We start from the raw sequence: 24,919 nt of genomic DNA, 5'->3' as shown, positions 1-24,919 counted from the left end.
TTTGGGTTTTCTTAAAGAAAGCAAACTTACTAGAGAGAACAAAATAAATAAAATAGTAAGACTTAGAGACACAGAGAACAGACTGACTTTTGCCAGAGGGAAGGATGTCGGGGAATGGGTAGAAAAGGTGAAAAGATTAAGAAGTATAGATTGGTAGTTACAATATAATCACAGGGATATAAAGTAAAGCATAGAGAATATAGTCAATAATATTGGAAGAACTATACGGTGTCAGGTGGGTATTGAAAATATCAGAGGAGGCAACACTTTCTAAAGTACTGTATATGCGGCCCTGGCCGGTTGGCTCAGCGGTAGAGCGTCGGCCTGGCGTGCGGGGGACCCGGGTTCGATTCCCAGCCAGGGCACATAGGAGAAGCGCCCATTTGCTTCTCCACCCCCACCCCCTCCTTCCTCTCTGTCTCTCTCTTCCCCTCCCACAGCCAAGGCTCCATTGGAGCAAAGATGGCCGGGGCGCTGGGGATGGCTCCTTGGCCTCTGCCCCAGGCGCTAGAGTGGCTCTGGTCGCAGCAGAGCGACGCCCCGGAGGGGCAGAGCATCGCCCCCTGGTGGGCAGAGTGTTGCCCCTGGTGGGCGTGCCAGGTGGATCCCGGTCGGGCGCATGCGGGAGTCTGTCTGTCTCTCCCCGTTTCCAGCTTCAGAAAAATACAAAAAAAAAACAAACCCAAAAACAAAAACAAAAAAAACCCCTTAAAGTACTGTATATGCTTAACCACTATGCCACAGACCTAAAACAAATACAAAATAAAAAGAATATAAGCTGCAACTGAATAATAAAGTAAAAATTTTAAATTAAAGTTGAAAAATAAAGAAAAAAACGAGGGCAGATTCAGATGGAGTGGTCATCTCACACTGTGACTCACTGGTCTAAGTACTTCCTATAACATCAGTTCCAATAATCTGAAATTTTTACATACGCATCTGCATAACTGACATTTAGTGCTTCTGATTCTCCAAAGCTGAGTTAGTTCGTTTGATTTTCCATAGATTAAAAACACTCATCTTCTAAGTCAGAGCTGACCCAAGGGTATTCTATCCTGGACTCCATAGGAAAGTTTGCTTTGTCCCAAACTCTATTCATATGGCAATTAGGTCAAGAGTCAACCACTCTAGGCCTTAAATAGAGTGGGGAACTACATATTTTTCCCATAAACTTACCTGACAATAATAGGCAAGTTATTGGTTTAATATGGGGGCTAAGAGATAAGCAACTAACTAGAATAACCTGCTTTCCTGAATAGGCTATCCTCATCAGGATTTAACCTGATAGAACTCGTTTAAACAGCTCAGTGCTGCCTGTAAGGTCCAAGAGGTTCCAGGACTGAAAAACAGTCAGTCACTTCCTTCAGGGACGTATTTATTTACTAAGCACGTTTGAGGTATAAATAAAGCCAAACACCGGCCCCCCAAATTAAAAAACAAACAAACAGTTTTTAAATATTGGCATTAAGATGGAACATGTGGCTCATTACAATCAAATGAGGCCTATGTCTGGTCAATGGTCACGCCATTGTTTCCTACTTGAACCCACACCAAACGGCAGATCAAAACCAACTCCCAAAGACAAACGCCAGAACTCACTTTTTGATTTCTCGGAGCAGCATTCGGATAAGAACAGTCTGAAGCGGTTCAACCATCAATTTCCTCCACATATCCAATGCTAGCTGCAGGAAAAATAGAAACCACCAAGACTGAGTTACTTAGTAGTTGCTTCTAAAAATTGTTTAAAACTTAAAAAAAACACACAAAAACCACCAAAAGAAGTAGTTATAACTAATATTTCAAAGTTGAAATGAAAATTGAATAAACATAAGTAAAATTCATTTCTAATTTTAAATGACATCATATCAGACTTATACAAAGAACAGAATTAAGGTTTTTTGACTGGTTAAAAATTTTACAGAAATAATTGATTTTTATAAAACCTTACTTGATTATTAAATGCTCAGTATTATGGAGGGCTACATGTGCCTAGATTATAATAAGAAGTTATGTTAAATAAAATAACTTAGCTGTTAGCTAATTTCTTAAATTATAACGCCTCTCATACAAACACAACAGGATAAGTCAATTTAAATGCAGTACACACCCCTGATGTCACCAACCAAATTGCAAAGTACAATTCCACCATTACAATTGCTTCAACTTAGTACGGGGCCAGTGGCGCAATGGACAATTGCTTCAACTGCCCTCCAGCTTTACTCACTGACGTCACTAGCCTGCATTTTGTGTTAACTCATTCCGTTGCTTATAATTCTACCAAATGCCTAAGTATCTCCATATAATATTTTTGAAGCTGACTATTTCTGACATTGGTAACAAAATTATATTGTATTTTCTTTTTTTTTTTTTTTTTTTGTATTTTTCTGAAGCTGGAAGCGGGGAGAGACAGTCAGACAGACTCCCGCATGCGCCCGACCGGGATCCACCCGGCACGCCCACCAGGGGCGAAGCTCTGCCCACCAGGAGGCGAGGCTCTGCCCCTCTGGAGCGTCGCTCTGCCGTGACCAGAACCACTCTAGTGCCTGGGGCAGAGGCCAAGGAACTATCCCCAGCGTCCGGGCCATCTTTGCTCCAATGGAGCCTTGGCTGCAGGAGGGGAAGAGAGAGACAGAGAGGAAGGAGGGGGGGAGTGGAGAAGCAAATGGGCGCTTCTCCTATGTTCCCTGGCCGGGAATCGAACCCGGGTCCCCTGCACGCCAGGCCGACGCTCTACCGCTGAGCCAATCGGCCAGGGCCTATATTGTATTTTCTATGTGTGATTTTTAATATTTGACTGTTTACTAAAATCCATCTAAATGGAAAGCTACAATTATATATATTTCAATCATTGACACTGCTATATAGTACCCTATGGTATAAATACATCATAATTTACTTTTTCTTTTCACTGCTGATGACATATGTTTGTGATTCCAGTTTTTTTCCTACTGAAAAAAATGCTGCTATTCTTGTATATAAATTCTGGTGAACATAAGCAAGAAATTCCCAGATATACAACTACAAATGGAGATGCTAGGCTACAGGGTTAGAGACACATGTTTTCCAATTTATACTTGTGTAAGCAATGAATGAGAGTTCATTAGTCAACATCCCTGACAAGTGTGACTGCCAGGCTTTAGTCTAACTTTATCTATCTGTTGCATATAAAATGGTAGCTGCTTGTAATTTTTTTTTTTCTGAAGTGCGAAGCGGGGGGGGGGGGGGGGGGGGGGGGCAGACAGACTTCTGCATGCGCCCAATCAGGATCCACCCAGCATGCCCACTAGGGGGCAATGCTCGGCCCATCTGGGGCACTGTTCCACTGCAATTGGAGCCGCTCTAGCGCCTGAAGCAGAGGCCATGGAGCCATCCACAGCACCCAGGCAAACTTTGCTCAAATGGAGCCTTGGCTGCGGAAGGAGGAGAGATAGAAAGGAAGGAGAGGGGGAGGGGTGGAGAAGCAGATGGGCGCGTCTCCTGTATGCCCTGGCCGGGAATTGAATCTGGTACTTCCAAACGCCGGGCCCATACTCTACCACTGAGCCAACAAGCCAGGACCTCTCCTTGTAATTTTAACTGGCATCTTCTCAAATAAAACTAGGCATCTTTTTTACATTTATGGTGCATGACAGTTCTCCTGTGAAATTAATCTCTTTTTCCCATTATGCCATTAATGTATGTCTCATTTTTTTTTATTAAATTTAATGCAGTGACATTGATAAATCAGGGTACATACGTTGAGAGAAAATATCTCTATATTATTTTGACATTTGATTGTGCTGTATACCCCTCCCGCAAGGTTAAATTGTCTTCTGTCACCTTCTATCTGGTTTTCTTTGTGCCCCTCCCCTCCCCTAACCCCTCTCTCCTTCTTCACCCCATCCCCCTCTCCCAACCCCCCGCCCCTGTTGCCATCACATTCCTGTTCATGTCTCTCAGTCTCATTTTTATGTCCCTTCTATGTATGGATTCATCTTAGTTTTTTTTTCTGATTTACTTATTTCACTCCGTATAATGTTGTCAAGGTCCATCCATGTTATTGTAAATGATCCGATGTCATCATTTCTTATGGCTGAGTAGTATTCCATAGTATATATGTACCAAAGCTTTTTAATCCACTCGTCCTCTGAGGGACACTTGGGCTGTTTCCAGATCTTCGCTATTGTGAACAATGCTGCCACAAACATGCGGGTGCATTTCTCCTTTTCGAGCCATTCTATGGTGTCCTTGGGCTATATTCCTAAAAGTGGGATAGCTGGGTCAAAAGGCAGTTCGATTTTCAGTTTTTTGAGGAATCTCCATACTGTTTTCCACAGTGGCTGCACCAGTCTGCATTCCCACCAGCAGTGCAGGAGGGTTCCCTTTTCTCCACATCCTCGCCAGCACTTATTCTGTGTTGTTTTGTTGATGAGCGCCATTCTGGCTGGTGTGAGGTGATATCTCATTGTGGTTTTAATTTGCATTTCTCTAATGATTAGTGATGTTGAGCATTTTTTCATATGCCTATTGGCCATCTGTATGTCCTCTTTGGAGAAGTGTCTATTCATCTCTTTTGCCCATTTTTGGATTGGGTTGTTTGTCTTCCTGGTGTTGAGTTTTACAAGTTCTTTATAAATTTTGGTTATTAACCCCTTATCAGACGTATTGTCAAATATGTTCTCCCATTGTGTAGTTTGTCTTTTTATTCTGTTCTTGTTGTCTTTAGCTGTGCAAAAGCTTTTTAGTTTGATATAGTCCCATTTGTTTATCCTGTCTTTTATTTCACTTCCCCATGGAGATAAATCAGCAAATATATTGCTCCAAGAGATGTCCGAGAGCTTACTGCCTATGTTTTCTTCTAAGATGCTTATAGTTTCACGGCCTACATTCAAGTCTTTTATCCATTTTGAGTTTATCTTTGTGAGTGGTGTAAGCTGGTGATCTAGTTTCATTTTTTTGCAGGTAGCTGTCCAATTTTCCCAACACCATTTGTTAAAGAGGCTGTCTTTACTTCATTGTATTTCCTTACCTCCATTGTCAAATATCAGTTGTCCATAGAACTGTGGGTTTATTTCTGGGTTCTCTGTTCTGTTCCATTGATCTATATGCCTGTTCTTATGCCAGTACCAGGCTGTTTTGAGTACAATGGCCTTGTAGTATAACTTGATATCAGGAAGTGTGATACCTCCCACTTTATTCTTCTTTTTTAAAATTGCTGAGGCTATTCGTGTCCTTTTTGGTTCCATATAAATTTTTGGAATATGTGTTCTATATCTTTGAAGTATGTCATTGGTATTTTAATTGGTATTGCATTGAATTTATAAATTGCTTTGGGTAATATAGACATTTTAATGACGTTTATTCTTCCTAACCATGAGCACGGTATATGCTTCCACTTGTTTGTATCTTCCTTGATTTCTTTTATCAATGTTTTGTAATTTTCCGAGTACAAGTCTTTAGTCTCCTTGGTTAAGTTTATTCCTAGGTACTTTATTTTTTTGGTTGTAATTGTGAAGGGGATTGTTTCCTTAATTGCTCTTTCTGACTGTTCATTGTTGGTGTATAAAAATGCTTCTGATTTCTGAGTATTGATTTTATATCGGGCCACTTTGCTGAATTTACTTATCAGGTCCAGTAGTTTTTTGACTGAGACTTTAGGGTTTTCTATATACAATATCATATCATCTGCAAATAATGATAGTTTTACTTCTTCTTTTCCAACTTGAATGCCTTTTATTTCTTCTTCTTGTCTAATTGCTGTGGCTAGGACTTCTAGGACTATGTTAAATAAGAGTGGTGAAAGGGGGTACCCCTGTCTTGTTCCTGATCTTAAGGGTATTGCTTTTAATTTTTGCCCATTGAGTATGATGTTGGCTGTGGGTTTCTCATAGATGGCTTTTATCATGTTGAGGTATGTTCCCTGTATTCCCACTTTGCTGAGAGTTTTGATCATGAATGGGTGCTGGATTTTATCAAATGCTTTTTCTGCATCTATTGGAATTATCATATGGTTTTTCTCCTTGTTGTTTATGTGATGAATCACATTGATTGATTTACGAATATTGTACCAGTCTTGCCTCCCCAGAATAAATCCCACTTGATCATGGTGTATGATTTTTTCCATATATTGTTGGATCCGGTTTGCTAATATTTTGTTGAGGATTTTAGCATCTATATTCATCAGAGATATTGGCCTATAATTTTCTTTCTTTGTATTGTCTTTGCCTGGTTTTGGAATCGGAATTATGCTCGCCTCATAAAAGGAGCTTGGAAGTCTTCCTTCCTCTTGAATTTTTTGAAATAGTTTGAGAAGGATAGGAGTTAGTTCTTCTTTGAATATTTGGTAGAATTCTGTTGTGAAGCCATCGGGCCCCGGACTTTTCTTTGTTAGGAGTTTTTTGATAATTGTTTCGATCTCATTTGGTGTAATCGGTTTGTTTAGGTTTTCTGATTCTTCCAGATTGATTTTTGGAAGATTGTATGTTTCAAGGAATTTGTCCATTTCATCTAGGTTGTCTAGTTTTTTAGCATACAGTTCTTCATAGTATTTTCTTACAATATTTTGTATTTCTGTTGTGTCAGTTGTTATTTCTCCTCTCTCATTTCTAATTTTATTTATTTGAGTCCTCTCTCTCTTTTTCTTGGTGAGTCTACTTAAAGGTTCATCAATCTTGTTTACCTTTTCAAAGAACCAGCTCCTAGTTTCATTGATCCTCTGTATTGTTTCTTTAGCCTCTATGTCATTTATTTCTGCTCTGATCTTTATTATTTCCTTCCTTCTACTACATTTGGGCTTTACTTGCTGTTCTTTTTCTAATTCTTTTAGATGCAGGGTTAAGTTGTTTATTTGAGCTTTTTCTAGCTTCTGAAAGTGTGCCTGTAGTGCTATGAACTTCCCTCTCAGCACTGCTTTCGCTGTGTCCCATAAATTTTGAGTTGTTTTATGCTCATTGTCATTCGTTTCTAGGAATTTTTTTATTTCTTCTTTGATCTCATTCTTAATCCATTCATTATTTAACAGCCTGCTATTTAGTTTCCATGTGTTTGAGAATTTTTGAGCTTTTCTGCTGTGATTCATTTCTAGTTTCATGCCGTTGTGATCGGAGAAAGTGCTTGATATGATTTCCGTCTTCTTAAATTTGTTGAGAGCACTTTTGTGCCCTAACATGTGGTCTATCCTAGAGAATGTACCATGAGCACTTGAAAAGAATGTATATTCTGCTGCTTTAGGGTGAAAGGTTCTGAAGATATCTATTAAATCGAGTTGATCTAGTGTTTCCAATAAGTCTGCTGTTTCTTTGTTAATTTTCTTTCTTGAGGATCTATCTAGTGATGTTAGTGGGGTATTGAAATCCCCTACTATTATAGTATTGCTGTTGATATCGCCCTTTAAATCCATCAAAGTCTGTTTTATATATTTGGGTGCTCCTATATTAGGTGCATAGATATTTATAATTGTTATATCTTCCTGTTGGATTACTCCCTTTATCATTATGTAGTGGCCTTCTTTATCTCTTACTATATCCTTTGTTTTAAAGTCCAATTTGTCTGATATCAGTATTGCTACCCCAGCTTTTTTTTCATTTCCGTTTGCATGAAACGTTTTTTTTCCATCCTTTTACCTTCAATCTGTGTGTGTCTTTTGTTCTAAGGTGTGTCTCTTGTAGACAACATATGTATGGGTCCTGTTTTCTTATCCACGCAGCTACCCTATGTCTTTTGATTGGATCATTTAATCCATTTACATTTAAGGTTATTATTGATATGTAGTTGTTTATTGCCATTTTCTTCTTTAAAGGTGTATTCCTTTTTTTTTTTTTTTTCTGTATTCTTTTCCCACTTTATCGTTTACACCAGGCCCCTTAATATTTCCTGCAGCATTGGTTTGGTTGTAATGAATTCCTTGAGTTGTTTTTTGTCTGGGAAGCTTTTTATTTCTCCTTCGAATTTAAACGATAGCCTTGCTGGATAAAGTAGTCTTGGTTGTAGGTTCTTGTTCTGCATTACTTTGAATATTTCTTGCCATTCCCTTCTGGCCTCAAGTGTTTCTGTTGAGAAGTCAGATGTCATCCTTATGGGGGCTCCTTTGTAGGTGATAACTTTTTTTTCTCTTGCAGCTTTTAATATTTTCTCTTTATCGCTTAGCTTTGGTATTTTAATTATGATGTGTCTTGGTGTAGGTTTCTTTGGGTTTCTCTTTAATGGAGTCCTCTGTGCTTCTTGGATTTGTGAGAGTTTCTCTTCCATTAATTTAGGGAAGTTTTCAGCTATGATATGATTGAACAAAGTCTCTATCCCTTGTTCTTTTTCTTCTTCTTCAGGAACCCCTATGATGCGGATGTTATTTCTCTTCATGTTGTCACAGAGCTCTCTAAGAGTTTCCTCTGACTTTTTGAGTCTTTTTTCTCTTTTCTTCTCTGCTTTCATGCCTTCATTCCAGTTGTCCTCTAACTCGCTGATTCGATCCTCTGCTCTATCTATCCTGTTTTTAATTCCTTCCATTGTGGTCTTTATTTCTGATATTGTATTTGTTGTCTCCAACTGATTCTTTTTTATACTTGCTATTTCTTTGTTTAGGTTTTCAAACTGTCCCTCCATTGTTGTTCTAAGATCCCTGAGCATCCTTACAATCATTATTTTGAACTCCGCATCTGGAAGTTTGATTATTTCCATATCACTCAGTTCATCTCTCGAAGGTGTCTCTTGTGGTTTCATTTGGATTGCACTCCTTTGTCTTCTCATTTTCTTTCTTTTTTTTTTTTTTTAATTTTATTTGTAGAGTTGGTTGAGTCTAGGCTTGGTGTTGTCTGCCTCCAGTTTTCAGTTGTGTTATTTTTAGGTCTTCGTGGGTTGGTATCAGCTATTACTTGTAATCCACTTTCGGATTTGGGCAGCTTTGAAGTCTTGATTTGTTTTCTTAACAGGTGATAGTCTTGTTAACTGATCTCAGCAGGGGGCTTCCTTGAAACTGTAACCAGGAATGCTGTGGGTGTAACCTGAGACGCTGAAGGTCTCTTCCTCCAACTAATCTCACTGGGGGCAGGGTTTTTTCTCAGCTTCAGTAGGGGGAGGTGTATCTCAGATCTCCATGGAGACCTGAGTTACTGCCCCTCCTCCCCACTTCTTGTTTTCAGCTGTGTCTTGTTGTGCTGATTGGAGCTGGATAGATGTCCGGAGATCTCTGATCCGGAAGCACTTCAGCTCTGTTTTGTGAAAGGTTCAGTCCCTCCCCCAGCTATGGCCGCCTCCAGCACAAATGAGTCAGCTTTTTTATTTCGTTTCTTGCATACCTTAGCCCCTCACAGTCTGTCCCTCTCCCTGTCCTTTCCACTTGGGAGATAAGCTGGTCTTTTCAACCACCTTGCTCCCTGGTCGCCAGGTAAGTGGCTGTGAGCAGTAGTTTCTGCTCTTTTTCCTCTGTGAAATCCTCTCTGGGCTCTCAGCCTCACCCCCCCCTTCCGTTCCTGTAAGCAGAGGAGATTCAGGCACTCCTTACCAGGATTATTGTGGCTTCCTCTTTGCTCCTTGGTTTTTGAGAGCTGTTCTTGCAGTTCAGTGTTGGTTTTTCATGCTGATTTTTTCTAAATTGATTTGTATTCCAGTTTGGTGTTGAGAGCTGGGCGTCTGTGCGTCCGCCTACTCCGCTGCCATCCCAGGTCCAGTCTGTATGTCTCATTTTTAATGAAACCTAGTTCTTCATATACTGTAGAAAGTAATCCCTTGGCAGTTTTACATATTGCCATTTGTCCTAGTTTGTGACTTGACTTTTGAGTTTCTTATATTTTATATTTTAATGTGCTCAAATTTATCAGTCTTTTTCTTTGTCATTTCTACTGTTTGTGTCTTTTACAATCTCTTTCCCAGCCCTAAAGTCACAAGGGTATGACCTGCCATAAGAGCATAAGGTCTTCTCCAATACTGTCTTCCCAAAGTCTTCCCTTCACATTTAAGCCTTTCACCCCAATATACTTTTCCATACGTAGTACAAATTATTCCAGTATCAAGAACTGACTGCTCCTGTTTCTAACTAAACTGTATCCACAGTGGTGCAAGTCTGCTCTTGGCTTCTCTATTCTGTTTTCCTGAGGAACTCCATTCTGATCCACTGGTAATTCCTTTTCAAATAAGTAAAAGTATCTGTCTTCTTACAAGGGACATCCTTTAAGTTTTGTCCTTTTTTTTTTCTTTGTAAATAGCACAACCAGGGAAAAACAGAAGGTAATACATAAGAAAAAGATTTTATAGTGTGGTGGGAGGGCAAACTGGTAAAGCCTTTTGAAAAGCATATGGGCAGAGCAAGTTTTCACTCAGAAAATGAACTTCCAGGCGTCCACTCTGTGAAGATTTCCACTTGTGTAATAAAGAGATACACACATAAATGTAGTTCCCTGGGTGACATTTTTGTCTACTTTGTTCACTGCTGTGTTCCTAACATACAAAACTGTGCCTGGCACAGAGAGGGGCTCAAAAGACATTTATTTATTTATTTATTTATTCATTCATTCATTCATTCATTCATTCATTTTAGAGAGGGGAGAGAGAGAAGGCAGGGAGGAGCAGGAAGCATCAACTCCATATGTGCCTTGACCCGGCAAGCCCAAGGTTTTGAACCTGCGACTTCAGTGTTCCAGGTCAATGATTTATCCACTGCGCCACCACAGGTGAGGCTCAAAAGACATGTAATAAATAAAGTAGAATGTTCACTGTAGTATTGTTTGTAGCAAAAACTGAAGACTACGAGGAATAGTTTAATAAATAATTAACACATTATTGTCATGTCCCTAATGTAGAATATTAAACTCCCCACCAAAAAAAAAAAAATTTATGTGAAAAGAACTCCCAGACATGTTAACAAAAAGGTATGGAGAACTTGGAGAACATAATACATCATCAGTGGTTAAAAAGCAAAATCAAAGCTATTACGCATGTATATATGAATATTTATATGCAAATGCACAGGTAAAACTCAGAAAAGCTAGAAATCACTTGTTTACAGTGACTTCCTCTGGGAAAGGAGCAGGTTTGTGGTGTCAATGATGCAGACGGTCACTCAGGACAGCCCTCACCCATGACCCGACTAACGAGGTTAGCTACTGTGAAGCCTGTGGCGCTTCTCACTAGTGGGCTTCAGGGCAGCCTCTCTTCCCTACAGCTTTAGTTCTATTAAGTGTATGACGTCATGCCCAATTGTTTTGTGGTTTTGTTTTTTTGACAGAGCCAGAGAGAGAGAGCCAGAGAGAAGGACAGAAAGGGACAGACAGACAGGAATGACGACAGATGAGAAGCATCAATTCTTTGTTGTGGCACCTTAGTTGTTCATTGATTGCTTTCTCATATGTGTCTTCAACAGGGGGCTGCAGCACAGCCAGTGACATTGGGCTCAAGCCAGTGACCTTGATCTCAAGCAAGTAACCTCTGGATTCAAGCCAGCGACCACGGGGTCATTTCTATGATCCCACACTCAAGCCAGCGACCCTGCACTCAAGGTGGTGAGTACGCACTCAAGCCAGTGACCTTGGGCTTTCGAATCTGGGTCCTCCGCGTCCCAGTCCGATGCTCTATCCACTGCACCACTGCCTGGTCAGGGCCCAATTGTTTTTATAGAGCATTTTCCCTTTGTTAAAGTTCCTATGAACTATATTCCACTACTAATTTATTCATTTGCCTACCTTCATAACAAAATCACATTAGATATATTCTTCTATGTATGATTTTTATTGTTGGCTACTGCAAATTTAGAATGTTTACCCATTAGTCATCTATTTTTTTGTATTTTTCCGAAGCTGGAAACGGGGAGAGACAGTCAGACAGACTCCCGCATGCGCCCGACCAGGATCCAGCCGGCACGCCCACCAGGGGGCGACGCTCTGCCCCTCCGGGGTGTCGCTCCGCTGCGACCAGAGCCATTCCAGCACCTGAGGCAGAGGCACAAGGAGCCATCCCCAGCGCCCGGGCCATCTTTGCTCCAATGGAGCCTCGGCTGCGGGAGGGGAAGAGAGAGAGAGAGAGGAAGGAGAGGGGGAGGGGTGGAGAAGCAGATGGGCGCCTCTCCTGTGTGCCCTGGCCGGAAATCGAACCCGGGACTTCTGCACGCCAGGCCGACACTCTACCACTGAGCCAACTGGCCAGGGCCTACCCATTAGTCATCTTTACTAGCACTGATTGCAAGAAATACTTCCAAACATTTAAACATTTTACCCACCCCCATACTTATTATTTTTATGGCATAAATTACTAGACCTGGAATTACCTGGTCAATAGGTAGTACACATTTTAAAGTCTACTGAAAGACATTGACAAATTTCTTTCTAAAAGGACTATTCTAATTTAAATCTCTACTAATGTTGTATCTTATCTGTTTATTTCCTTCATTAACACTCATCACACTTTAACATTAATTCCTTTACTTATTTGGCATCTGCTTCCCCATGAGATGGGCCCCTTCAGTTTTCACCACTGCGTCCACAATGTCTGGCTACTCAATAAATGTCTTATATGAATAAACAAACATCACACTAGGGTAGTTCTTTCACAATCATGCATTATATAATTCTCCACATTTAAGTTTGCACAAGAATTTGAGTGAATTACATGAACTGCACACTTCATTTGTGTTTTACTCTGAATTTAATTACTTTCTAAAGTAAAAATAAATGTGTTATATCCATAAAATTTATATTTATTCTTTTTTAGGCTCTCTTTTAAGTCCATGTCCTGGGCACTTTTTGACTATAAGAGTCTCAACATTTTAAAAATACTTTTCATGAACCTTATCACACAGCAGAACTATGAACTTACCATTAATTATTAAAATAGCATTCATCATATCTTTTCTGTTCTCATATATTTGAAGATTCTTAAAAAATCATTACTGTATTTTATTTACCTAACATTTCAGATGTTTTAAATTTTGACAATTTTGAGATCAAGTCAGTGTCCTTAAAAAAAGGACAGTGAAGCAAATGACCTAAATAAGTAAACATATTCTTATGTTTGCCAGTAATTTAAAGAATTTCCTACCTCTCCTATTTCCATAAGTGGTTCATTCATATCTACACCACCATAGCCATACTGAAGGTCAGCTTCTGTCAACTTATTTTTTTTAATAAACTGGGTGTTGAGATACCTGAAAAATAAATGTAATATATCATTGGACAGTAAGTGTAAACCAGTAGAAAAATAAGTAACTTGCAACTTTGGAACAACAATTTTAGGGTTATAAATCAACTACAGAATCCAAAAAGAAATTAAGTAAAAATTAAAAATATAAAAATCATCAGCCCCACTTTTTTTTTTTCTAATTGAATTTATTGGGGTGGTTAACACTGGTTAACAAATTTACACAGGTTTCAGGTGCCCAGATCTACAGCACATCTCTGTACACCATACTGCGTGTTCACCTTCCCAAATCAATCCATCCATCATCTCTCCTACACCTTCTTCCTCCTTCCCCCTGCAATCCCCACACTGTTGTCTATGTCCATGAGTTTTTTCTTTTGTTGTCCTTTTTTGCTCAATCCCTCCACCCCCTCACCCGGTATCCCCCAGCCCCACTTTCTGCCCAGGCCCTAAGAGACAAAGAATAAGAACTCTATAGTAGTGAGAAAACCCTATAACCCCAGTCTCACTTGAAGAAAAACCTCACGGGTTTCACTCTAATAATTCCAAAGGTCTTATAGCCCAATAGCTCCTATGGAAGGGACAAGCCTTTTACAATCTTTCCCAGATTCTTCTAAGTCAAGGTAAGTTTACTTTGAAAAGAATTAAATAGGAAATGGTTAAAAGATCAAAGTTGGGTCTGTTCTCTAATTTATATACTTCCCCAGGGAATAAAATGTAACTTTGCAGTTTTAAACAAAACGTTAAAATCACAGTCAGTAGGTAAGACAATGTAATGAACTGTTATAAGCCGTAGGAAGTATGAGGAAAACTGACAGACTTAAGATCACTGTGTCAACCTGAGAAAAATGGCTTTATTAAGAAAATGTTTCAATATATTTTAAGACTAATAACTGTAATGAACACCAAGAATCCCTTAGATAAATATAGAGTTCTAAAATTAAACTATCCAGAAAGAGCCTATAACATCCAAGCACTCACTTTTCACCACCCCATTTCACTGTAATGCCTTTAAAGCTCATGACCTAAAACCTATTCACCTGAAAGGGTCTGCTATTGACAATACAAGTATTTAGGCAACAACCATGAATCTCCTATTAGAATACACACTTTCTAATGTTCACCACATCATAATGAAAGGTCCACGTAACATTTACAGATGGCCAACACTGAAAGTAAAGACCACAGAGCCACCAAACTTCACCAGCAATTCTAAGTGATGAGAACTGTATTAACCCCTAGCGGCACAGCCACAACCATTTACACAGGTCCCACTCCCACTCACTCACTTCAAGCCTCTGAACCCCCAGGCTTACAACCTTGGTGTTCCACTTGACATTTAGCCTCCTCTGCCCATAGGTTACAAAGCCGTATTGCTTTTTTTCCTTCAAAGTGTCATTTAACCATTTTCTTCTCACTATAACTCTCATACTATCCCTGGGCTCGTGACCATGCCTCCTAGATGCAAAGATCACAACTGAGAGACAGAAGCGACACCAAAGACAGTGGCATCTTCACTTGAAACAGATGTCTGGGATGGGACTGAACTGCCTGACCTGCCCTCTTCCAGACATTTTAACCGTGGCCTCTGTCATGCAGGTCTGGGTTCAAGCACACCTCTCTCAGGCCAGACCTGAGCCCAGGCCACATGTACCCTGAGCAGCATGGTGTGCAGCAGGAGGCGAGGACGTGGTTCCATCTTCGGATGCCACAGCTGCAGTGCAGCCCCATGTGCAGGGCTGCCTGTACCCAGGAGCTAAACAACCTCGTAGTGCCCAGTAAGAGCCGGCTGCCCAGACACAGCCTCACGTAGGCTCAATGGAGGGCATGGGTTCAGATCAAGTCAGGCTCCTGGCAGCGTGTCCCCAGGGAAGGACACTGCCCTGGGCCTATGCAGGGTGGAGGCTCTGACCAAGCTGCAAGTAGCCAGCCCTATGCTGGGAGGTGAAGTCCAGGGCTTTTTGGCCCGTGCTGGGAAAGTAAGACGTCAGATCCCTAAGGTGGCCAAATGGGAGAAAAAGAAGACTGGCCAGGCCCAGCAGCCGATGCGGAACCGTGGTTACTCAGTGCTGGGCCCATGTTGGCAAGAAGAGCCCAGAGCCAACTCTTAAGAGCTTTCTAATGCTGCTTTCTCCAATAAAGCCACTTAGCTCAGGAAAAAATAAAATAAAATATAAAAAACCTTAAACGCCCCCCTCAGTGAAGAACTATTTAATACATAGCTGTTTTTATCACAGTACTGCTCTTATGTGAAATAATCCCATTCTGTCATAGGATCTCCTCCCTAGAATAGAAGGTCTGAGAGCAAGGACCATGTCTTGGACATGCGTCTAGAACAGTGGCAGGCAATTCTGATGTCCTAGAGAAATACTCCTTTAATGAATTACTAAACAAACGCATAACCTTCCAGACCACAGGGACAGCAAAAGGTAATGCTAGAAACACAAGCTTGGAGAAGGAGACTGAAGCCAGATCACCAAAGCCAGGAACAGTAGGAAATAAAGTATGACTAACACTGATTTAGCTCACAACCCATGTCAGATGCAGCCCTCAGCCTGTTACGAAGCACACTACCAGGAGGTAGATGGACGTGGTGCTTCACAAGCCTCACTTTACACAGGAAGACTGCAGCTCAGCCTAAGGAACTCGCCAAGACCAGTTTGCTGGTGGGTGCAGAGTGGGCAAAGAAAAGCCTGCTCTTCACTCCCTCCAGCTGAGTGGCACTTTATGGCAGGTACTCTGCAAGGCACTGGAGACAGAGGTGAACAACAGTGTGGTCTCCACCCACAGAGAGCTGGAGCATCGGGTAGAATAGACAAACATAATAGATGTAACATTTCACAATGACAAGTGCTCCCTGAGGAGAGGGGCACCAGTGTTGAATCTTTACCATGCGTCTGTGACTTCCTCTGCGGATCCTTTGCTGAAAACCAGTTTACTTTTGGGGTCATCATATCAAAAAAAAGGGTACGGCCACCAGTACCCTCCTGTAGCTCATCCTTCCGGTTCACCTCCTTTAATCAGTTGGGCTTCAAGTCCTACTAAACTATCCATCATCTCCTCCATGACTTCCCTCTCTACTTCCTAAGTCATTTGTCCACTCTCCACTTAGATCCTTGCCACACTCTCATGACTGGTTTCTATTTCCCTTTTGTGGTGTCTCCAATTCATCTCAAACTTCAATGTTCAGGATTCCACTTCCCTATTCAGATCTTACAGGAGTTCCCATATGCCTTCACAGTGAGCGTGAACTTCTCAGAACAGCGGCTTGTTGCCTCTGAAGAAGTAGCTGCTACATCTGCAGGGGTCTGTCTTCACTAATCGGTTCCAAAGATCCATATGCTGTTCTGGAGCCAGTACACTGTTTCAGTGGAGCTTTATTTTGTTTGTTTGTTTGTTTGTGGTTCTTAAAGAAAAAGGGTGAGAAAGAGAGAGACTGGAAGGGAGAGAGATGAGAAGCATCAACTTGTGGTTGTGTCACTGCACCTTGACTGAGGGGCGCCAGCCAAGCTAGTGACCCCTTTCTCAATCCAGCAATCTAGGGATCATGTTGATAACCCCATGTTCAAGCCAACAATTTTTGTTATGGTAACATAACAAAAATTACCCTAAAATAAAGTTTTTAAATATAAGTTAAAATGTTAATAGTGCAATTTTTCATTTTATATAGATATCATTCTGAATTTTGAATTCAAGCCAGTAACCCTCACTCAAGCCAGATGAGCCCATACTCAAGATGGTGATCTTGGGGTTTTGAACCTGTGAACTTCAGGCCTGACCTGTGGTGGCGCAGTGGGATAAAGCGTCGACCTGGAAGTGCTGAGGTCGCCGGTTCAAAACCCTAGGTTTGCCTGGTCAAGGTACATATGGGAGTTGATGCTTCCAACTCCTCCCCCCCCCCCTTCTCTCTCTCTGTCTCTCCCTCTCCTCTCTAAAATGAATATAAAAAAAAAAAATTGAACCTGTGAACTTCAGTGACCCAGGCAGATGCTCTATGCACTATGCCACCACTGGTCAGGCAATGGAGCTTTATGTTTATATCTGATATGACAAGTCACTGTTCTCTCTCTTTCACAGAATAAAATTTAAACCAACTTATATTAAATGTATCTTTCTCGGCCCTGGCAAGTTAGCTCAGTCAGTGAGAGCACTGTCCTGAAACACCAAGTTTGTGGGTTCAATCCCCAGTCACAGTACATATGGGAAGCAACCAGTGGAATGCACAACTAAATATAACAACAAATGAATACTTCTCTCTGTCTCTGTAAAAATCAATCAATTAAAAAGAAAATCTTTCTCATTCTAGATTTCTACTCTTGAGAGGTTAAGCCTAACAGACAAGCTTTTAACATAACAAAAATTACCCTAAAATAAAGTTTTTAAATATAAGTTAAAATGTTAATAGTGCAATTTTTCATTTTATATAGATATCATTCTGAATTTTGAAGTCACTGTAGCATTTTGCAATAAAATTAACCACACATTTGTTTTTAAATAAAGACATGTTCTAGAACAGCGGTTCTCAACCTGTGGGTTGCGACCCCGGCGGGGGTCGAACGACCAAAACACAGGAGTTAAATATGTATTTCTGATGGCTTTAGGTGACCCCTGTGTTTTGGTCGTTCGACCCCCGCCGGGGTCGCAACCCACAGGTTGAGAACCGCTGTTCTAGAAAACCATAAAAAAATTTGCACCCAGTAATTTATTAGCTTATACTCTACCACACAAAGTCCCTTTGCTTTTCCAGAGTGTGAGTATATGGCAAGAATTAAAATAGCTTAAGGTAACTTAAAAAGCCTCTAAGAAATCAGGCTTTTCACCTGTCTTAGAAAGCTCCACTGTAAGAACTGTTCTCATGCTAGCAGTACCTACTGGACTCCAAGAGCTGCTAGTTCTCAGGCCAGCACCTTAGGTACTGTACTTCCAGGGCCAGCAGTCTGAACAGATGCATGGTGGGGGAGGGGGGTGCAAGTATCATTCTTTTCCTTTAAAATTAGGTAAAATTAGGTTTCTTATGTAATTTATGCTAATGACTATCTACCTTATAAATTAAATCTGAGTAAAGAAGAGGCTAGGCAGTGATTAAATTTGCTCTTTAGAAAAGATAGAAGTTTATCAAATAGAATAAATAAGAAATCAAAATAGATGCTAATTACAGGGACTTTATTATTATTAGTCCTGGTGAGAAATGATAAAGAGCTTGAACTATGACAGTGCAGAGGAAATAATGGATGTAGGAGACTCTAGAGCAGTCAGCCATGGGGGTCAGGTGGAGAGGGTAAGCCTCAGTGAGGACAATGGCAACAGCTGGCCTATGTGTGCGGGTGTACAGCACTACTAGTCATTAAATCAGTCATGCTGGGGCACTGTGAGGGTAAAGGGTAATGAGGTCAGTTTAAAACTCCTCTGTAGTACAATGTACTCATGAATGTCTTGGAGAGTTCAGAAGCTAGGTAAAACACTCTTCTAAAACTTAAACTGCTGAAGATAAAAAATATTTTGGTAGCTAATAATATACATACATATGTGTGTGTGTGTGTGTGTATATATATAGAGAGAGAGAGAAGCTAAAATCAGGAGTAATTGGGATCCTTCTAGAAAGAATGTGTAGAGTGAGAAATGAGAACAAAATCTAGGTAAGTGACTAAAAGAGCGTACCTAGAATGAGACTAAGGTGAAATGAAGACATTAAGTGGGTTTTATCAGACTGACCTGGGCTAAAATTCTGCCCTTGTGATTCTTTAGCCAAGTGGCCTTGAGCAAAGTCATTTAGCCTCTCTATGCCTCAGTTTTCTCCTCTATAGAAATGGAGATGCCAACTACCTCATATTGTTTTACAACATACATGTGTATCATATATACTGCAACTTGTAGTAAGAGCTCACTAATGAATTAATATAATAGTTTTAATTTAAGTAGTATCAAATTGACTTTGGTAAACAGAGATGCAGAAGAACTGAGAGAGGTGCGTCCTAGAAAGCTAAGAAAGATTAGAAGGACAACTTAAATCTTTGCTGACCCGTCTCAGCTAAAGAGACTGCACTGCAGAGCACACACGTGGACACTTTCATCATCTCTGTGCCATAGCCCACGTGTCTCAGGAGTGACAGAGGTGTGCACACCCCCTCTCCCACAGTCTAATTAGAGAAGTCTCCATGTTCTATCTGTGATATCTCACTTTGGTGGATGAGGGGGAAACAGCAAATGTCAGGATGCTTAATGTATGACAAACACTTCTATAAAAACAAAAAAAAAAGCCACAGTAAACGCAGTGCTTGCTAGCAATGACTGGTTTCTGGTTTTACTACATTTTGCTCCTTATTAGAAGAAATAAAAGCTACTGGCCATGAGAAGTAAGTTCATTGTTGTTATAAACACATTAAGGGAGCATGAGCCAGTGAAGCAAAGGACAGACATGCCAAGGAAACAGAGCCTGGGCCCCAAAGTGGTGTTTCTGCATGGCGTTCCTGTGTGGCTGAGTGTGCAGAGAACACTCATGACCAGCTCTCCTCATCAGCTGCTCCCTAGTGAAAAACTGAGGCAAGGGCACATCGCTGGCCTGCACAGGGAACTGTCACTACATCCACCTGCAACTTCAACCACATCAAGAGCACACACCTTTGCTCCAAGGGTGAGGCCCAGCTGCTAATGGCACTGCTCTTTATTTATCCACTATTCAACGAACAGTTCTCTGCCCTCTGTGCCCAAACACGTCTTTCCATCGTCTGCATGAACAGGTTGAAGGGGACCTGCAGATGCCATGAGAACTCACAGGACTAGCAGTTAACAGAAAGAGTTGAGCAGGAGGCTAGGCAGAGGCAAGGAGGAAAGTCCAGAGAGGGGAATGTGAAAAGTACATCAGAATTACTCAAAGGAAGAAAAGCAATCAAGACAGACAGAACAGCACCAGGAAAGGCAGAGACAGGAAAGACCGCAGGGCATTATAACACCAGGGTAACTCAAAATGCCTACAGGAGAGGGCAGAACTTCAAGAGGAAAACTGCTGAGTACTTTGACTAATAGTGTTTTCACGAAACATAACAGACTAGATCCCAATAGGAGTCAACTGAAGGGGATGTGAGCTTAGATGTACTAGGCTGAGCTTCATCCAAACTAAAGCTGCACTATGTCTTTCTGTTGATATTCATCACGTGCTATGTCGTCCCAGAAGAGCTGAAGAAACAGAGCTCTACTATCAAATAAATACACTTTTCACAGAACAACCTTCTACACACAGCCTGGCTCCCAAATAACCACATGACCCAGACTACAGACCTTTTCCAGAGCTGAGAAAAGTCTATATAGCAGGAAACGCTTTTGAGTTGTGCACTTCAGTTGGAAGTAGATAATATTAAAAACAAAACCCCTTCAATTACAAATGCAAGCAATACTGTTTAGATGGTCAGAATTTAAAAGCATACTTACCTATACAAGCAGTCCATATAGTCTGCTCCCTTGCTATATTCCTCCCAATACCTATGATACATAACAAGTACTTGCTCTTCAGACTCCAGAACTTTCTATATAAAGAAGAAAAATATTTTTACTTGGAAAGTATTAAGCATCTTCATTTGTAAGCTAGAAAATTTATCAAAAGTGAATGTTTTAAAATAACATAATTTAAGAGTTTTAAGTTCCATTCTAATGTACCTTCCTTTAGTAACAATGAAACACTAGAAAAAATGTGAGTCTTACATATAAAAGTGAAGCATCTCCACTAGAGAGTGAACTGTTTCGTTCTCTATATATAAAAAGACAAACTGTAATGGTCTGACGCTTTCTTTGGGCTAGAATATATTAATGCAACATATATAGAATATAATTCCATCACCATGTCTCTATGTGTTTCCTAAAGTCCATCAATTTGATCAATGTGCTAAGTATATTAGTACATCAGCTTGATATAATATCAATTCAAATTATTCACTTTTGTAAAGACTACTTATAAAAGTAGACATATTTTTCACATTCCCCAAAGTTAGGTTGTTTGTTTTTTTTTAATTTACTTAAATCACACTGATATCTGAGGTCTTTTTTAGAAGTTATTTTTAAAGAAAATCTAGTCTCACAATAAAAATATATATATATTGAACTGATATTCAGGGGATCTCAGGTTCCCGGATCAAAACTGTCCATATGACCTGAAATCATGACCTCAACTTTCATCTAATTAATTTCCTAATGAAATACTATTAAACTTGGAATTTTAACAATTAAGGCTCAGGACAACAGAAACAACCTATGAATGTACTTTTTTGTTTATCATGTTGGTAAATAAATTAAAAATAGCAACTATTAATCCTGGAGAACAGGGTACCTTAGGAAGTTGCTGGTTTGATAGACAATTTGTTACTATATGTCAAAAACACTTAAAAATGTTCATGACTGATGACCAGTAATTCCAGGTCTAGGAATAGATGCTATAGAAAACTTTGTTACACAAAAATAATTTAGCCACAATGATGCTCACAGAAGTACTGTTGATAATAATTATATAAATTTGAAATAACCTGTATGCCTAGCAATACAGGAATATTTATTTCTTTTGCCCATTTTGATTGGATTATTTACCTTCCTGGTGTTGAGTTTTACAAGTTCTTTATAAATTTTGGTTATTAACCCTTTATCAGACGTATTGGTGAATATATTCTCCCATTGTGTGGGTTGTCTTTTTATTTTGTTAACGGTGTCTTTTGCTGTGCAAAAGCTTTTTAGTTTCATATAATCCCATTTGTTCATCCTGTCCTTTATTTCACTTGTCCATGGAGATAAATCAGCAAAAATATTGCTATGGCCCTGGCCGGTTGGCTCAGCGGTAGAGCGTCGGCCTAGCGTGCGGAGGACCCGGGTTCGATTCCCGGCCAGGGCACATAGGAGAAGCGCCCATTTGCTTCTCCATCCCTCCGCCGCGCTTTCCTCTCTGTCTCTCTCTTCCCCTCCCGCAGCCAAGGCTCCATTGGAGCAAAGATGGCCCGGGCGCTGGGGATGGCTCTGTGGCCTCTGCCTCAGGCGCTAGAGTGGCTCTGGTCACAACATGGCGACGCCCAGGATGGGCAGAGCATCGCCCCCTGGTGGGCAGAGCTTCGCCCCATGGTGGGCGTGCCGGGTGGATCCTGGTCGGGCGCATGCGGGAGTCTGTCTGACTATCTCTCCCTGTTTCCAGCTTCAGAAAAATGCAAAAAAAAAAAAAAAAAAAAAAAAAATATTGCTATGAGTATACAGGAATATTTAAACAAATCATAGCATTCCCACACAATAAAAATTTTTAACATCATTGCCAGCATTACAAAAGTCTATTCAATGAAAAAGAGAGCCATACAATATTATTAAAAACAAAAAGAAGATAATAAAGTGTATACCTTGATTTAAGTTTCTAATAAAAATTCAAAGTCTACACAAAGCAAAAATATGCATTACATAATTTTACTGTATCTTGCATTATAGGAATTATTAAATCAAGTTATATATATTAATATGTACCAAAAAAGATATGTTTAAATATAGATATATCAAAAATATTAACAGTGGCTAATTCTGGGGGTATGTTATGGGTGATGTTTATTTTCTTCCTTTTGCTTATCTGTATGTCCAAAATTAGTTCTACTGGTAATGTAACATATACATTGGTATAACTTTATTATAATTTTAAAAGTTCCCTTCCCCAATTAAACCAAATTTTCTCCTCACAGGTGAAAAGGCTTTCATTGACTATGGTAACAATTTACTTTTGTCATCCACACATCAGCCAACTTTTTTTTTTTTTGGTCACTGAATCTGAGAACGTAGAGTGTATCACAAGTATAAACTTTGATAAAACTACTTGAAAATACCATTTTAAAATCACACAGTTATAGCAATGTTAATTTCTTAGTTTTAATATACCACTAATTATGCAAGATGTTCACATTAAGAAGCTGGATAAAAAGTATATGAGAACTCTCTGTTCTATTTTTGCAACTTTTCTATAAATCTAAAAACAATTCAAAGTTTTTTTAAAATCACACAACCTATGCTAAAATATAAAATTGCAAACTTTATAAATACCTTTCACAGTTATCAGTTATAGTATAATCAAAGCTCACCAGCTCACCAAGCAGAACTTCAAACTTAATGAACATAGTAAACATTTTAAGACCCATTTAAAGCACTTGCTATCAACAGCGCTTCCGTGAACCAGTAAGTGCACATACTGGAACACTGCGTCTGCCATACACAACAGAAAGTCAAGCATTCCTCTGATGGTTTTAAAGGCAACTATTGGCCCTGGCCGGTTGGCTCAGCGGTAGAGCGTCGGACTAGCGTGCGGAGGACCCGGGTTCGATTCCCGGCCAGGGCACACAGGAGAAGCGCCCATTTGCTTCTCCACCCCTCCGCCGCGCTTTCCTCTCTGTCTCTCTCTTCCCCTCCCGCAGCCAAGGCTCCATTGGAGCAAAGATGGCCCGGGCGCTGGGGATGGCTCTGTGGCCTCTGCCCCAGGCGCTAGAGTGGCTCTGGTCGCAACATGGCGACGCCCAGGATGGGCAGATTATCGCCCCCTGGTGGGCAGAGCCTCGCCCCTGGTGGGCGTGCCGGGTGGATCCCGGTCGGGCGCATGCGGGAGTCTGTCTGACTGTCTCTCCCCATTTCCAGCTTCAGAAAAAATGAAAAAAAAAAAAAAAAAGGCAACTATTACATGATCACCTCAGCTCTACTTATGAACTATTATCACTTTAAAAGCTAGCTTCCCATCCTGACCAGTGGTGAGACAGTGGATAGAGCGTCGACCTGGAATGCTGGTTCTTTGGTTCAAAACCCGGAGGCTACCAGCTTTAGCGTGGGCTCTCTGGCTTGAGTGTGGGATCAACATGATCACTGGCTTGAAGCCCAGTCGCTGGCTTGAGCCCAAGGTTTCTGACTTGAGCAAGGGGTCAATGGTTCTGCATGAGCCACACACACACACCCGCCTCCCATCAAGGCCCATACAGGAAGCAATCAATGAACAACTAAAGTGAAGGAACTGTAAGTTGACGCTTCTCACTCTCTTTTCTTTCTCTCTCTCAAGAAAAAAAAAACTATCTGCTCTAAGCCTTGTGCAGGGTTAGACATTAGGTTGTATTATCTTCCATTTTATAAAGAAACTTAAAATAGGTTATGTGAGTTGCCCCTAGTCACAAGGATACTAAAGGCAAGGGTCAAGCTGCCAGCACAGACAAGAAACGGTCTCTCCCAATGCCTGATAAGATCAGTAGGTGAGTTAGAAATGCTGTCTGTAGTCAAATACTGCAAATTGTGTATGCACCGATCAAGTCTGTGATGCTGCCCACACACATGTGGCAGACCAGCCCTCCCAAAATGGTCAGGAACAGTTTCTATCATGCTTTTAAATTAACCATTTCCCTTTCTAACTTCAGGTTTTTGTAAAACTTTATATAGGATATAAAGGTGCAGGTAAATAAAATAGTTGATATAATACAGGCAGATTTACTGCTCCCCTACCTACTACTTATTAGCAATTATACTAATTTCCCTGAGAACTAAAAGCACATCTTAAATATGTATGATTTAGAAAAATACTATTTAGGAAACAAAACAAATAAACCCTAACCTCATCTAAGTTCTGCACTGGAAACAGTGAACTAAGCAAATAATTACGCAGTTACAAACATTTGTATAATGCATTTAATTATTCCTTACCTTGTGCAAATGTCGTACATGATTTTCCAAAAACATCTTAGTTTCTGTATAAAGTCTTTCTCCAAGGGGTTCAGGATAGGCCACACATAAAGCATAGATATCTCTAGTTAAACTGTTAAGGATTTTACATTCATTGGAGATATTCTTT

At 40.4% G+C, this 24,919-nt stretch overlaps 1 protein-coding gene across 3 annotated transcripts in view; it reads right to left on the bottom strand.

The window, feature by feature from the left end:
- Positions 1-24,919, bottom strand: part of CUL2 (cullin 2) — a 122,326-nt gene that overhangs the window by 64,305 nt on the left and 33,102 nt on the right. For all 3 annotated transcript variants that reach the window (XM_066280203.1, XM_066280202.1, XM_066280204.1), the window contains exons 3-6: positions 24,772-24,874; positions 20,524-20,618; positions 13,000-13,105; positions 1,600-1,682 (exon numbers count right to left, since the gene is read on the bottom strand). In XM_066280203.1, the coding sequence (XP_066136300.1) occupies positions 1,600-1,682; positions 13,000-13,105; positions 20,524-20,618; positions 24,772-24,874 (387 nt within the window). The remainder of the gene's footprint in view (positions 1-1,599; positions 1,683-12,999; positions 13,106-20,523; positions 20,619-24,771; positions 24,875-24,919) is intronic.

This window comes from Saccopteryx bilineata, chromosome 5 (assembly GCF_036850765.1).
Source record: "Saccopteryx bilineata isolate mSacBil1 chromosome 5, mSacBil1_pri_phased_curated, whole genome shotgun sequence".
In the NCBI taxonomy this organism is placed as follows: Eukaryota; Metazoa; Chordata; class Mammalia; order Chiroptera; family Emballonuridae; genus Saccopteryx; species Saccopteryx bilineata.
Note: the sequence above shows the minus strand (reverse complement) of the source record. Positions and strands in the feature narration are given on the sequence as shown.